Source organism: Gossypium hirsutum, chromosome A09 (assembly GCF_007990345.1).
Source record: "Gossypium hirsutum isolate 1008001.06 chromosome A09, Gossypium_hirsutum_v2.1, whole genome shotgun sequence".
Lineage (NCBI taxonomy): Eukaryota > Viridiplantae > Streptophyta > Magnoliopsida > Malvales > Malvaceae > Gossypium > Gossypium hirsutum.
The window spans coordinates 55,959,795-55,973,861 of record NC_053432.1 but is presented as its reverse complement, the minus strand read 5'-3'; the positions used below and the strand labels follow the sequence as shown (position 1 = coordinate 55,973,861).

Here is a 14,067-nt window from a genome sequence, read left to right as displayed (position 1 = left end):
TGACTTTTATAATATTTTATAATATATATTTTTTTAAATTTTATGACCTTTAGCGGCGTTTTTTTAGATAAACGTCGCAAAATTTAGCGGCGTTTTTTGTTGCGCTTGCAAAAACACCACTAAAAGTCAGTTTTGCTGCAGTGACACTAGGAGGACATTTGCCAACACACCAAGGAGGCCCCTTACTCCCCTCGCTAGCATCACATGGGGGCACTTCGTCTCTACCCAGTGAAAAGAGCTAGTTGAAACACTTCATATAGGTTTTCAAAACGTGAAACACAAGGCACTTAAAGATTTTTTTATCTATCAACTCATCCCCACAATGTGAAATATAAGGCACCTAAAAAGAGATTATCTGTAAAGTTGTTATTCACTCATGATATTAATTATATATTTAAGAAAATAATTTTAATCATGATAGTAGATATTTGAATATTTGATTGATTTAAAATTTTATAACGCATAATCAATTTATCGAATTCTAGACCTTAATTATAAATCCAAATTTTACAAATTAGATAATTTTTTATGAAAAAAAAAGTTTGATACAAATTGTATATGATTTTATGTAATTATATTGATGAAAATTTGAATTTTTTTAAAATTTTTATTATCTATTATTATAGTTATTACATTTTATTAAAATAATTATATTTATCCATGTAAAAGTAAAAACAAAATATTTATTTTAATTTGTATAGTTATCAAAATCAAGATTTTATGTACACAATTGAAAAAAAATCAAAACTTCATCTATAATTGCACTAAACCAAAGTATATGTATTACATTACACGTTGAATCAAAATTTATAAGTAAATTTAATATTGATCCCTAAAACAAATTCATTTGAGGAAAAACCAAAATTTTAAAAATATAAAAAGACAGAAAATCTAAAAAAGAAAACAAAAATTAAAGAGTATCTTTAGAACAATCTAGAAGAATCTCAAGCTGACGGTTGATATCACTCAAATATTTAGTTGAATTATATTCTTCAGCATCATCCATCTCCTCTGAGTAAGTTCTTTTTAGTACTGAATGTTCACCCTCTTTCAGCCCCTCCAAGCTGTTTCTATCACCATTCAAAATTGACACAACCTGCCATTTTTTCGAACCCAATTTTAGACTCGACAAACAAATTAAGGATTTGATAAATATATTATAAAATATAATAAAAAATTTATTTATATAAATAAATGTTACCATTTAGCATACTCTCAATCTATTGACAATATATCATATAATTATCTATAAAATAATTATTTTAAAATAAATTTTAGTGTTAGATAAAAGTAACTCTTAATTACACCTAAAGATTGGGTTTTGGACCCAAAAAAAAATACATAAATCCAGGTTGGGTTAGGTCAAAAATGAATTTTCAAGACAATGAGCTCGAGGTGTTTAGAGTAAGAAAATAAAAGAACATGCCTGACTCATATCGGGTCGGTTCACTGCGGACTGATGTATGCAAATAGAAGAGATAGCGAGAACTACGTTCAACTGGTCCAGCTCGTAGCCATCCCCTAGACTTGGATCAACTAATTCTTTTATCTTATTTTCTTTTATCAAAGGTTTTGCCTGCAAATGTTTATGAACAACTACTTTCAGTTCTGCCCACATAATATTTAGGGATATATGAGGATCAGATATTTTCTACTTTCTATAATATTTTAATTCATTTATTTTATGCAACATATTGAGTATTATTATGCTAATTGACTTCGAATTATTTTCAAGTAATATGAATTTGGATAATGAAAATTTGTTGATTACTTTTGCGATTATGATATAAAAGTAACACTACCCAAAGCGTATCATTTAAATTCCGATATTTTTGTAGAGAAAAGCAAACGTACCCACATAACAAGGCTTTGTTGGGAACTATCGATGGCTTGTCGCCCAGTGATGAGCTCCAACAACAACACTCCATAAGCAAAGACGTCGGTTTTTTCATTCACTATGCCGTACATGAAAAATTCCGGTGGAAGATAACTGTCATGAAAATAAATCTATTCAAAAACCTTTGTTTAATAAAAATGAATGTCAAAGGTTTCGAATCAGAGAAAAGATTATATGAAATGGTTTTAAATTACAAACCCAAATGTGCCTTCTACTTTAGAGACCGTATGATGAGTCCATTGATCAGGTAACCATTTTGCAAGTCCAAAATCCGAAATCTGGAATTACATCGAAAATCTATAAATAAAATATTTATTGTTTTATTGTTTTAATTCAAAATTAAAATATTTATTTTCATATTATAAAAATTAAATAATAAATAAAATTAAGTAATTACATATTTTTAACTTTTAAGCTAAAAATTAAACCAAGAATGATTAATATCCGAATTGAAATCAAACCAAATTCAATAAAAAGAACCAACTAAACACCCCAGTTCAAATTAATTAAATTATATATTTAATAACAATAAAGTATCGTGATAAAAATGTAATTGAATATGGTAAAAGTATTATAGAGGTTATTGTAGTAGTAGTTAGATTATATTTTGTCCCTCTATTCAAAAATGGGTAAATTAGCCTATATACATTGATCAAAGAACAAATTAGTCTTTTCTATTAAAAAAATTATCGTTAAAAATTGACGTGACTAATGAAATAACTAAAAAATGACACGTGACGTGCCATGTGTACCTCATGTTAACATACAGGGACCAGTTTACGTATACTTCATATTAACATACAGATATCAGTTTTTAACAAAAAAATAATAGATAGACTTTTAACAAAAGAACCAATTTGGTATTTGATCTAAAATATCAAGATTAATTTACCTACTCTTTTAATAGATCGGACAAGATGCAATCTCAGAGTAGAAGATGTACCTGAGCATCAAAGTCTTCCGTAAGCAAAATGTTAGCGGCCTTGATATCTTTATGGATAATTCTCCTTTGGCAACCTTCATGTAGATAGCTAAGCCCTTTGGCTGTTCCTACAGCAATCTTGAATCTGGTGCGCCAATCTAGTTTTTCCTTTGGCCCTGGATATGCATACATACTAACAACATTCACTTCAATTCAACATTTGATTTACAATAAAGAGGTTTCCGAGTTCATCTACGTAGAAAAGAGTAACCTCAATGTTCATATTAAGTTTTAGGATAAACTACACACAAACTCATTAAATTATTAGTAAATTTACGTTTCGGTCACTCAACTTCAAAAAAATACAAAATGATTATTGAACTGTTTGAAAGTTTTCATTTAAATCACTGGCCTATTAATTGTTTTTTTTTAAGTCAAGATAGTAAGTTTCAAGTAACGATTCAACAACCGGTATGGATTAGTATCCATCAATGAGTAGAACATACCTTAAGTCTAAATCAAGCTAACAGTTAGTGTCAAAGATCGGAGGAGAAAGTTGTTTGGCTTTTGCTTCGCAGATTTGTAACGTCCAAAACTGTTTCATGAAAAATTTGAACTGTAGAAGAGAAGCAAAATGAAAGTTTCGATTGGTGCAGATGGTGCAAACAAAGAAGGCCATACAACAGAAATTTTAATAGCCCAGTGACTTAAATGAAAACTTTTGAATAGTTCAATAACAATTTCGTAACTTTTTTAAAAGTAAGTGACCAAAACATAAACTTACTAATAATATAATAACTTTAAATATAATTTAATCTAAATTTTAGACTTCATCGTTTATGCTTAAAATACTTGAGATTTTTCAATATTAATTAAAGGTACAACATATATTTAACATAATCAAGCCTACAATTGAGCATGAGAATTTTTACCAACTAAACAAGCTTAATAAAAGAGCTCAAGCCGAAATTGATTCTTTCAAGTTGAATGTGCATAATTACAAGCACCAATATCCTAGTTAAACCATATTAAAAATAGTCACTTTTATTAATATGTTGTTATAAAGTAGTTATGCTACCGTTAAATTTCATTACTTCCCTAACGACAGTCCTAGAATAGATTTTTAATTAAAATTTTAATTAATTAGAATTTTAAATTAATTACACATTAAATCGAAAAAGAAAAACCTTTCGTTTCTTTTTTCTTTTAGTTTTCTTTTTCATTTTTACAAAAAAAAAATTTGTCATCTTTGTGAATCAAAATAATAGAAATCAAATTGAGTGTTTCATCAATCGATAGAATTTTTTATTCAATATGTAAAAACAAAGGATGGATTCGATGGAGGGTCCAATTATATCTTCTTTACATCCATTTGTCTCTTTTACTGAATAAGTAGTTTTACTCTAAAACAACATATTGTTTAATGACAACCCCAAATTAAAAACCTTGATTTTTCTTCCTTTGCATCCATCTGTCCTGGTATATCTTCCTTTTGGTATTTTATTCACAGAAAAAGGAAACCCTTAAAAAGAACACCAAAAGATCCAAACTTTGGTGTTTTATCTCTAAAACTCTATTTACTTTCTTTTCCCAAATCTTTCGAGATCTAATTTTTTCTTTCTTCAACAGAAAGTCCATATCCAAAAATGCCATCAACAATTACCACTTACAACACCATCACCATCACCTCCAACCCAACCATCACTTACGACACCATTACCTTCGACCCAACCACCTTTTCCTCACATGCCAAACCCATGTCACCTATGGCCAAAGCTATTCTCCCTCCCTCTTTCTGCCTCCCCATCTCTGCTTAACTCTTTTTTGGCACTCATCATTCTGTGAGTTACATCCCTTTGATTTCTCTATAAAAAACTAAGATTTTTGGGGTTTATTCTTTTTCCAATTACGAGATGTTACACACTTTGATTTTAATAAAAAATTCTTTAGTCAAGAGCTTATTTATAATTTTTAAAACAGGGTTGAGCATATTCTGTCATGTTAGGAAGAACTCAAAGAAGCAAAAGAAAACATTTCAGTAATCTCATGAATTGGCTATTGCTTCTTCTTAATAAGGAGAAGATTGGGTTTTAGGGCATAATTTTGTATTCTATTTTTATAAAAAAAAATTAAAAACTTATTCTCACCTCAGTTGAACATCTAAGTTTACTTTTAAAACTCATTTAAACTGTCACTTAGGATTGTTGTTAAGGAGGTAACGGAGCTTAACAGCCAAATGACCACTTCATAACAAAATACTAACGTAAGTGACTAAAATATAATATTTCAAACATAAGAGACTAAAATGTAATATGAGATAAATAAAAGTGACAATTTTTGTAATTTATCCTATTAAGAACTTGTGAAGAAACTAAACTTCAACTTATTCTAAGTCATAGTTCAAGTTTGGGCTCAACTCCACAAAGATAAAACCGAATTCAGATCTTTCTCAACCCAATCTGATCCATTAAGAACTTGGAAAAAATCAAAGCAAAAAAATAGGTATGGAGAAACGAACCATAAAGTATAGAAGCCAAGCTTCCATGAGGAGACAATTGAAGAACAAGGTGCATCCCTCCTTCAACGCCATAGCCAATCATTTTAGCAATATTAGGGTGATCGACATGAACTATAATTCCAAGCTCTGATAAGAAATCCATTGTCATCTCTTCGGGTGAGCCTCTTGTTAGCTTTTTAATGGCCACAAATTTTCCACTTTTTAGTTTCCCCCTGTAAACTTCTGCATACCCTCCTTGTCCTATCAAATTCTCTTCTCAACAAAAATACAATATTATAAGAAAATGTCGAAGTATATTTTTTATTAAAGAAATGAATTAAATTTCAATTTAATATTATAAAATAAAATTTTGAATTCAAAAAACATTTTTTTTATGTTTTCTTTATACATGAGGTAGAAGTACAAGAGGAAGCAATTTATAAAGAAAAATAATCTCTTAAAAAATGTCTTCTTTAAAAAAATAATTGAAAGAAATATAATATTCAAAATATGTGTTCTTTTTCCAGATATAAATAAAGACTTGAATCTCCATTGTTGTTATCTATTAAGGATTTCTTCATCAATCAATTGAATTTGATTTCAAATTCAAAATATGTTTTATATATAAAGAAGCTACAATTTTAGGTTCAGAAAAAAGGGTGACGATCAATTATAATACAAAGAGACTGTTTAGTATTATTTTTCATAAATACTTTTCTATTAAAAAGTAATTTTGAGTAAAAGTTCAAAATTTCTACTTGATCAAAAAATGTTTTTGTAAAGTAAATTCTTTTTTTAATCTCAAAAGCAACTTTTAAAAGTACTTTTTAACCTAAAAATGATTTTAAGAAAAAATGCTAAATTGATCTTAAATTCCAAATCATACTTTTTCTCTAGTACAATTTTAATCTTAAAAAAAAATTTAAAACCGAATTTATTTCTTTAGTTTATGAAAATAGAAAAACTATACCTTTTCTTTTTATTTGTCGATTTTATAAAAATTAAAAAGTTAATATAGTTGATAGTTAGTATTTGAATTTAATTACTGAACTTTTGTTAATTTATTTTTTTTCTTAGATTTTTATTAATTTGCTTTATATATAAATTTATATATTAATTGCTGAATTTTGGTAATTATTTTTATATAAATTGTTGATTTTTTTCTTTCCAAATTAACAATTTAGTGAGAAATTTAAACCAAGTTTTAGGGTCCGTTTATTTACATGTAAAAATTTTTACGGTCTATCAAAAAAACAAGTTTTACGAAAAATATTTTCTGTATTTTCCTGTGTTTGTTTCACAGAAAATAGTTTGGTCAACGGAAAATGACTTATAGGTCAAGATAAAATAAGCCATTTTTCCTGTAAAATTTCTTACCATTTTAAAAGTTCATCTATAGATAATTTTATTTTTATATAAAAATTAACTTAAATCAAGCTTAACATTATTATATTGATAATAAATTTTTTTTATTTTTAAAAATATTTAAAATATTATATTTTTAATATTATTAAACATACGATTATTTATATTTAGTCATATAATAAATTATTAATATAATAAATATAATTTATTATTTTAATAAATTATTGAATATTTCAATTTTATTTTAATAATAAGTTTTAAAAATAATAATTTTAAATAATATTATTCACATATTATTAAAAATATTCAATATTAATATTTTAATAATAAATATTCATTACAATTGTAAATATATTAATAATAAATGTTTTGTAGTATAAAGGTTAAAATATGTCATAAGTCTATGTACACTTCACAGATTTGTAATTTAGTCTTTTTACTTTTATTTTCAAGAATTTAGTCTTTTTACTTTTTAAATTTGAAAATCAAGTCCAATTATTAACATCGTTAAATTTTTTTTTTCAATTTTATTGATGTCTCATTTTTAAATAAAAAAAACCCACTTAATAGTCATGGAATTAAAAAATAACGTTGTGATGAATTTGAATTTAACATAATATTTTTAATATATGCAAAAAAATATAAAATATAAAATTAAAGATAAAGTTAAATTCTATTAAATAATGAAAAAAAAAAGAAAATCTCAAATGTATGTTTGTTTAATTGAAAATAATTTTTATGAAATATTTTTAAGAAGTCTATCAAGCAACAGAAAATATTTTACACAGATTCATCTAAACACAAAAAAATATTAACTTTTCTAGGAAAATCATTTTCAGTGAAACAAAGGAACCTTAGTTTTTTTGTAAAATATGATAACTGATTTCTTAGTAGAAAAATGAATTTCAAGCAAAAGTGGATTGAGATTGATATATAAGTTCGAGAATGTTATTAACTCGATTGATCTAGAAATTAGAAAGAATAAAAATCAATTGAATTAGATGATTTAACTAAATTTTTAATATTTTTTATTTGTTATGAAATTTTTAATAATTTATTTATCTAAATCGGACAATCCTAAGAATTCATAGTTGATCCATTTAAACGCCAATCTCGTTTTAAAATCACCCACAATTAAATCAAATTATAATTACTTAAAATAAATAAATGATGAAGCAAGGGAAAGAAGAAATATACCACGGCTGTAGTTATCAGTCGCTTCCTGAAGCTCAGACAAGGAGAAATTCTTCCACGAAGATTTAAAATTAAAAGCTTCAGTATCCAAAGCCGGTGATGATTGCGGAATCGTATCTTCTCTGATTCTTTTGCTTTTTCTTCTCGTGAACTTCGGTATCAATGGCGTCAAACTATGCGTAGGGATTACAACACCTTTTTTCAGCGCCGGGAAGAATCCACGCCATTGCGTAATCGATGTAAAATTGTTATAAAGTTTAGATTCTGTCGAAGTGCTGGTTTTCGCAGAATTTGGCTCCGGTTCTGATGTGTCCGTCGACGGTTTCGTCGCTAATTGTTTAGATTCCGAGGTTTCTTTCAAAGGTTTCGTCGCCGGTTGTTTGGATTTCGGGGTTTCCGTCGAAGGTTTCGTCGCCGGTTTTTTGGATTCCGGGTTTTCCGATGAAGGTTTCGTCGCCGGTTGCTTGGAGTCGGCGGTTTCCGTCGTCGCCGGCTGTTTGGAACCAGCGGTTTCCGTCGTCGCCGGCTGTTCCGAATCAGCGGTTTCCGTGGAAGGTTTGGTCGCTGGTTGTTTGGATTCTACAGCATTTGTTGTGCAATCCTTGGGAGCCGTTATTGGAGATGGCCGATCTATTCTCTCTGCTTCAATTTTCAATTGTGCCAAGTCTGTAAAAAGAAAAAATCAATCTTGATTTATAACTTAGCAAAAGCATGTTGAAGTCTGGAATTTAACGGTTCTTACACCATGTTATTGTTTCTATTTTGCAAATCTCTTTTAAAGGATTAAAGAAAAGGGAATTATGATGATGAATATGTTTAGTTTTATTAAGGGAGCTACTTAAGGGTGATCTTCATCCTATGATTGTTTCTTCTAATTAATTTACTTTTTGATTTTGCTTTTTAGTTGTTTCTTGTTACTAAAGAAATTTAATTATGTAAATAAGATCAAACAATAAATTGATTTTTTTTTGTTAAAAATTTGATTAGTAGAAAAATTAGTTAATGTACGTCAGCATAAGGTACACATGGCACGTCACATGTCCTTAGTTGATTACTCTGCCAATCACGCTAATTTTTAATGGTACAAATAGATGAATATTTTAACAGAAAAGACTAATTTGTTCTTTAATCTAAAGTACAATGACTAGTTTGCCCATTTTTCACTTTTTGAGTAGAGGGGGCAAACAATCTAACTCTTAGTGTCATAGGCCGCAGATCAAAACCTGTGACAAATGCACATGGAATGTCCCATAGAGGTCAACTGATCAAATGAGATTCATTTAATCCACTTGAATTGACCCGATTCATGAAACATATGGAGAAGTCCATCTATTTGAAGCATTGGTGGCCCAGTGAAACACTTTAGTAAAACTAGAGTTACTAGGATAATTGTTGTAAATATTAAATGATAAAGATGTTTAGAGTTTAAATCTCTTAAGAATTTCATATTGTAGATAGGCATTAAACTAGACCTTATACTTGGCTTAAATTTCCTTGACCGAATTAATGCTCTGTTGGTTCCTTTTGTTGATTGTATTTGCGTCTTGGATACTTGACAACAATAATGTGTTGTGCAGGTGAGTCGGGACATGAAGGGTGAAACCAAAGTATTGACATCAATCCAGCTAGCCAAAGATGTTCCATGTGGTAAGAACATCGACTTGGTAAATCGGAGTGCTAAGGACACCCCATTGGAAATTCTAGAGGTGCCACAAACCGATATGAAGCCTATTGAGTTATCAGTGGGGCTACCATGTATAAGAGAGGTGGGTTGTGCATGGGGCTTTGTGGGAAAAGTGGTGATGCAAACTGGGTAGTCAAAACGAGAAATGTGACAAGTGAGGTACATCTCAAACACTTATTTAATGTTTTACATTATAACTTACAGTTGGCTTGGAAAAGACATAAGAGTCCTTTTAAAGTTTTGAAATAGGTAAGCCAATGGGCTGACAAACCAGAATTAACGACAATACTTAAGGTTAACTTGGTGTTCAACATGAGTATGTCGAAGTTTATTTGTGAGGACCAAAGGGATCCCAATCAATGCAAGTCACCATGGAAGTAAGTAAGAGCAGTGGCCTCTTACAATCGAGATGTACAAGAGAAAAATACAGTTCGAGTTAGGCGATGGCAAAGACATAAGTCAAGGCAAATGTTTCGAGGGGTGGAATTACCCAACAAAGAGGCTAGATAGGAATCAACTGAGATATCGTGTCAATTCCTAAACGAGTCAACTAGTGTCATTTCGAGGACATGACGAGGGCGTCGTAAGAATGGATGACGGAGCATTTCGCAGGTTTCGAATCAAAGCCCATAACGAATGCACACAAAACGTCCTACTGAGGTCAATTGATGAAATGAGGCTCATTTAATCCATTTGAGCTAGCCTGATTCATGGAAGATATGGAGAAACTCATCTACTTGAAGCATTGGTAGCCAGTGAAACACTTTAGTAAAGCTAGAGTTAACAAGGTAATTATTGTAAATCCTAAGGGATAAGGATGTATAAAGTTTAAATCTTTTAGGACTCTCATCTTGTAGCTGGGTACTAATCTCAGTCATTGTTATAATTCGATCTATATCATTTGATCTAGGGGAGCTCAACTATAAATAGTGACATTCTCCGTCATTTGTAATCACTCAGTTGTAAACCTTCAAAGTAATAGAATAATTTTGATAGCATTTACTCAAACACTTGGTGTGTGCTATTTTTGTGGCTTTTTAGTTTGTTTGTAGCTTCTTTCTCGTTTGAGTTCGCTTTTGCTTTGCTTCGGTGCCTTAGAGAATTTCTACTAGAATTCTCATTTTTTGGGAGTAAGGCTGACTTAGGCGAGTTTAAACCCAAAAAATTACCTAAGGCCACATGATTTATCAGACTAAAGTTCTAACCCCTTAATACTAGTACAAAAGCCTCTATAGTACTTTTTACCTCTATTTTTTATACTCATCGTAAAAACAAGTAATCACAAATAATATATATTCCATCACAAAACAAGCTGGAAATTGAAATATATTCAAAGACGGTAAAAGTACTGTAAAGGTCTTTGTACTAAGTGTTAGATTATATTATATTCTTTTTACTCAAAAAATTGACAAACTTGTTATTGTAGGTTAGATTAAAAAATAAATTAGTCATTTCTGTTAAAAATTTCATTCAATTCTATCGTTAAAAACTTATGTGACTGAAAGAATAATCAAACAGTTTTACGTGGAATACTATTGTATTTTATTTTGTGTATATAGAATAATTTTTAACAATAAAAATGGATGAAATTTTAACAAAATGAATAGTTTACTTTTTAATATAACATATAAAGATTAATTTACCTATTCTTTTAGTAGAATGAACAAAATCCATTTTAAATCCTAAGAATAAGGTTTCCATAATATTTCTACTACTTAGAAACATCTAAATATATCTAAATAAAGTTGGCAACTTAAACTCAAAAAAATGTAAGAAAATTACTCACATATAATATTTACAAGTAATAAATCTTCAACGTGTAATTTAAATTCGACTATAAAGTAGCAAAGGAAAAAAAAATTTAGGGTTGAAATTATATTGTAATATTACAATAGCAAAAATATAATTTTATTATTTTAATAATTTATATCTTTATAATTTTTAAAAGATTAAATCAAATTTTTAACATTTTTAAGGAGAGTCAATATGTAATTTTATTTTTATTAATTTAAAATTTTAAAATTTTTAAAGAGCCTAAATAAAAAAAAATCATTTTATAGGGGCCCCTAACTACACCCTTAGACTCATACTGAAATTCGACTATATAAATTATATCAATTTGACTATTTTGATCATATCTCTCGGAGACGAATTTGAGGGGATAAGCAGCCCATCTAGGGCTTTTGTCTCAATAATTAAAAAATTTCAATCTAATTTTTTATAAATAAAAAAAATTATAAATCAATATATAGTAAAGCTGCACTTTTAACCCTTAAAAATGAAAAAAATTGTTTAACCTTTAAAAATGATGAAATTATAAATTCATACATAATAAATTTATATTTTAATATATAAAAAATTATAATTAAATTCCTATATCTACTAAAGGGGATTTTGAATTCGCCCTATCTATAATTAAAATAAGTTAGACTTGAAATGTTTGGAAGTGTAGAGAAAAATAGGAATGGGTGATTAAATTACCAAGAGATGAAATGAAGTCAGCAAAACCAGATCGGTGTTTCTTCATTATGAGACGGAACGGCTCCCATATTTTCTTTTCGTTGCCTTTCTTATTTGAATTTTTGTTGTCAGTTGACGGTTCAACACTACAAGTGAGGAATAAACACAAACACTTTGTATGCATAAACATGAAATATGATGGCCAAAAATACAAAAATATCATATCAATGTGTTGAATAATGACATCGAATTTATCAGTTCGAGTTATGTTATTTTACTCGAATTTGAAAATGAATATTGAGGAGGAAATGTATTAAATATATTTGGTTTAATGGCGAGTATATTTGTACTGTAACATAAAAGTTTAGGTTCAATCTTTAATAATTTCATTCTATTCTGGATTATCAAAAAAAATAGTTTTTTTAAATGAATCTAAGTGACTATTATTTATTTTTCTATCAACAAGATATATGTATGTATATATAGGATAATCAAATTTTGAAAAAAAATATTATTAAGCGTGCATAAAATTATAAAATATATAAAATTAATTAATTTCATATAAATCAAGAAGATTTCAAAATTCCCCAATTTTCAGATGGTTATCGGGTGAATTTGAAATTTTTCATAGATTTTAAAAAAAAATTAATGATAAACAATTTTATAAAAATAAATAAAATTAATTAATTTCATAAGTAAATTTCATAAAAGAAATTGAAACAAATTTAAAAATTGTGATGATTAAATCAAATTCGAATGTTACAAAACACAATAAACTGAATTCGAGATTTAAAATGGAATCATTATTTTATAATCTTGATTCGTTCTGGCACTTATATTAATCATCAACATATTCATTACATGATTATAATTTAAATCTTATAAAGAACTCAAAAAATTTCAAAAAGAATTTCAGAGTTATTACCTTGAAGGTGAAGGTGAAGGTGAGGGTGAAGGTGAAGGTGAATGTTCGGTTGAATCTCCCATTGGCAATTTTCAGAGCTGATTAAAAAAACCTAGAAAATTAATGAAGAAAATGAATTAAAAAGATGAATAATTGGCATTAATCTCAAGTTTTTTTCTTTCACTAATATTAATGTTGTTTTTATTCATCAATTTCCCCCATTTTTTGTGCCTAAAAGTAGGCTTTTTTCTCACTTCTTCTTTCTTAATTCGTTCCCTTTTGTTACAAGAAATAATTTTATAAAAAAATTTATAATATTTTTTATCCTATGATATTAAGGAATGTTGAAGGCATTTAGAATTTATATTACAAGAAAATACAGCATTGCCTCTTCCTTTTTTTTGGGTCCTCCACACCTGGAACAAACTACCATTATTATTTCATTATTACATGAAAAAATAATATAAATATCATAATATATACAAAAAAAATACATGAAATGTGGAGATATAAATTATAAAGTATTGTAAATTATATGGGGCATTGTTTACCTAGTAAAGTCAATGAGTGGTATGTAACCATTGCCTCGTACATTGTAGTTAAGACCTTGCTCATGGTTTAGGCTACTCGGCTCGATTCGAAGGTCTATCTGAGAAAGGGGAGAATTTGGATAAAAGTATAGGCCTAAAAAATAGGCTTGAGTAAAAAAATAAGGTATGTTTTAAAAATTCGGGCATCGAGTAAGACATTTTTTGCCCAAACCCGACCTGGACCGAATTCACTAAATGACAAAAAAAAATTTTGCTATTCTTTTTGTTAGTTTAATGATATTTTCTTGTTGTTTTCTCCCTATTTTGCTATTATTTCACTATTATGTTACTATTATTTTGTTGTTATTGTTTGGATATTGTATAACATTTATTTTATTGTTAATTTTGTTATTATTTTAGAGACATTTTCTTGTTAAGTTGCATCTATCTTAGTATTATTTAAGTATACATATTTTTTAAAATTTATTCTCAATTTGTTTGGAAATATTTATTTTAATGTTTTTAGTATTTTTTATGTACTGTATATATTTAAAAATTATGTAAAAAATTAATATGGGCTTGCCGGGTCGAGTCCTGGTTTTAACATTTTTAAT

General features: G+C 28.1%; 1 protein-coding gene across 2 annotated transcripts; it reads right to left on the bottom strand.

Annotated features, from left to right (window-relative positions):
• Positions 1–733: 733 nt before the first annotated feature.
• Positions 734–13,091, bottom strand: LOC107888914 (receptor-like cytosolic serine/threonine-protein kinase RBK2). Of its 2 annotated transcripts, XM_016813184.2 has the most exons (9): positions 12,945–13,090; positions 12,041–12,165; positions 7,879–8,541; positions 5,338–5,589; positions 2,841–2,995; positions 2,096–2,175; positions 1,855–1,990; positions 1,427–1,576; positions 734–1,096 (listed from the first exon to the last, which is right to left on the bottom strand). In XM_016813184.2, the coding sequence occupies exons 1-9, from the start codon at positions 13,004–13,006 to the stop codon at positions 911–913; spliced, it is 1,809 nt and encodes a 602-aa protein (XP_016668673.2). In that variant the 5' UTR covers positions 13,007–13,090; the 3' UTR covers positions 734–910. The 2 variants fall into 2 exon arrangements, with proteins under 2 accessions (XP_016668673.2, XP_040933642.1); XM_041077708.1 differs by lacking the exon at positions 1,427–1,576 and having other exon boundaries at positions 740–1,096; positions 12,945–13,091.
• Positions 13,092–14,067: the final 976 nt, after the last annotated feature.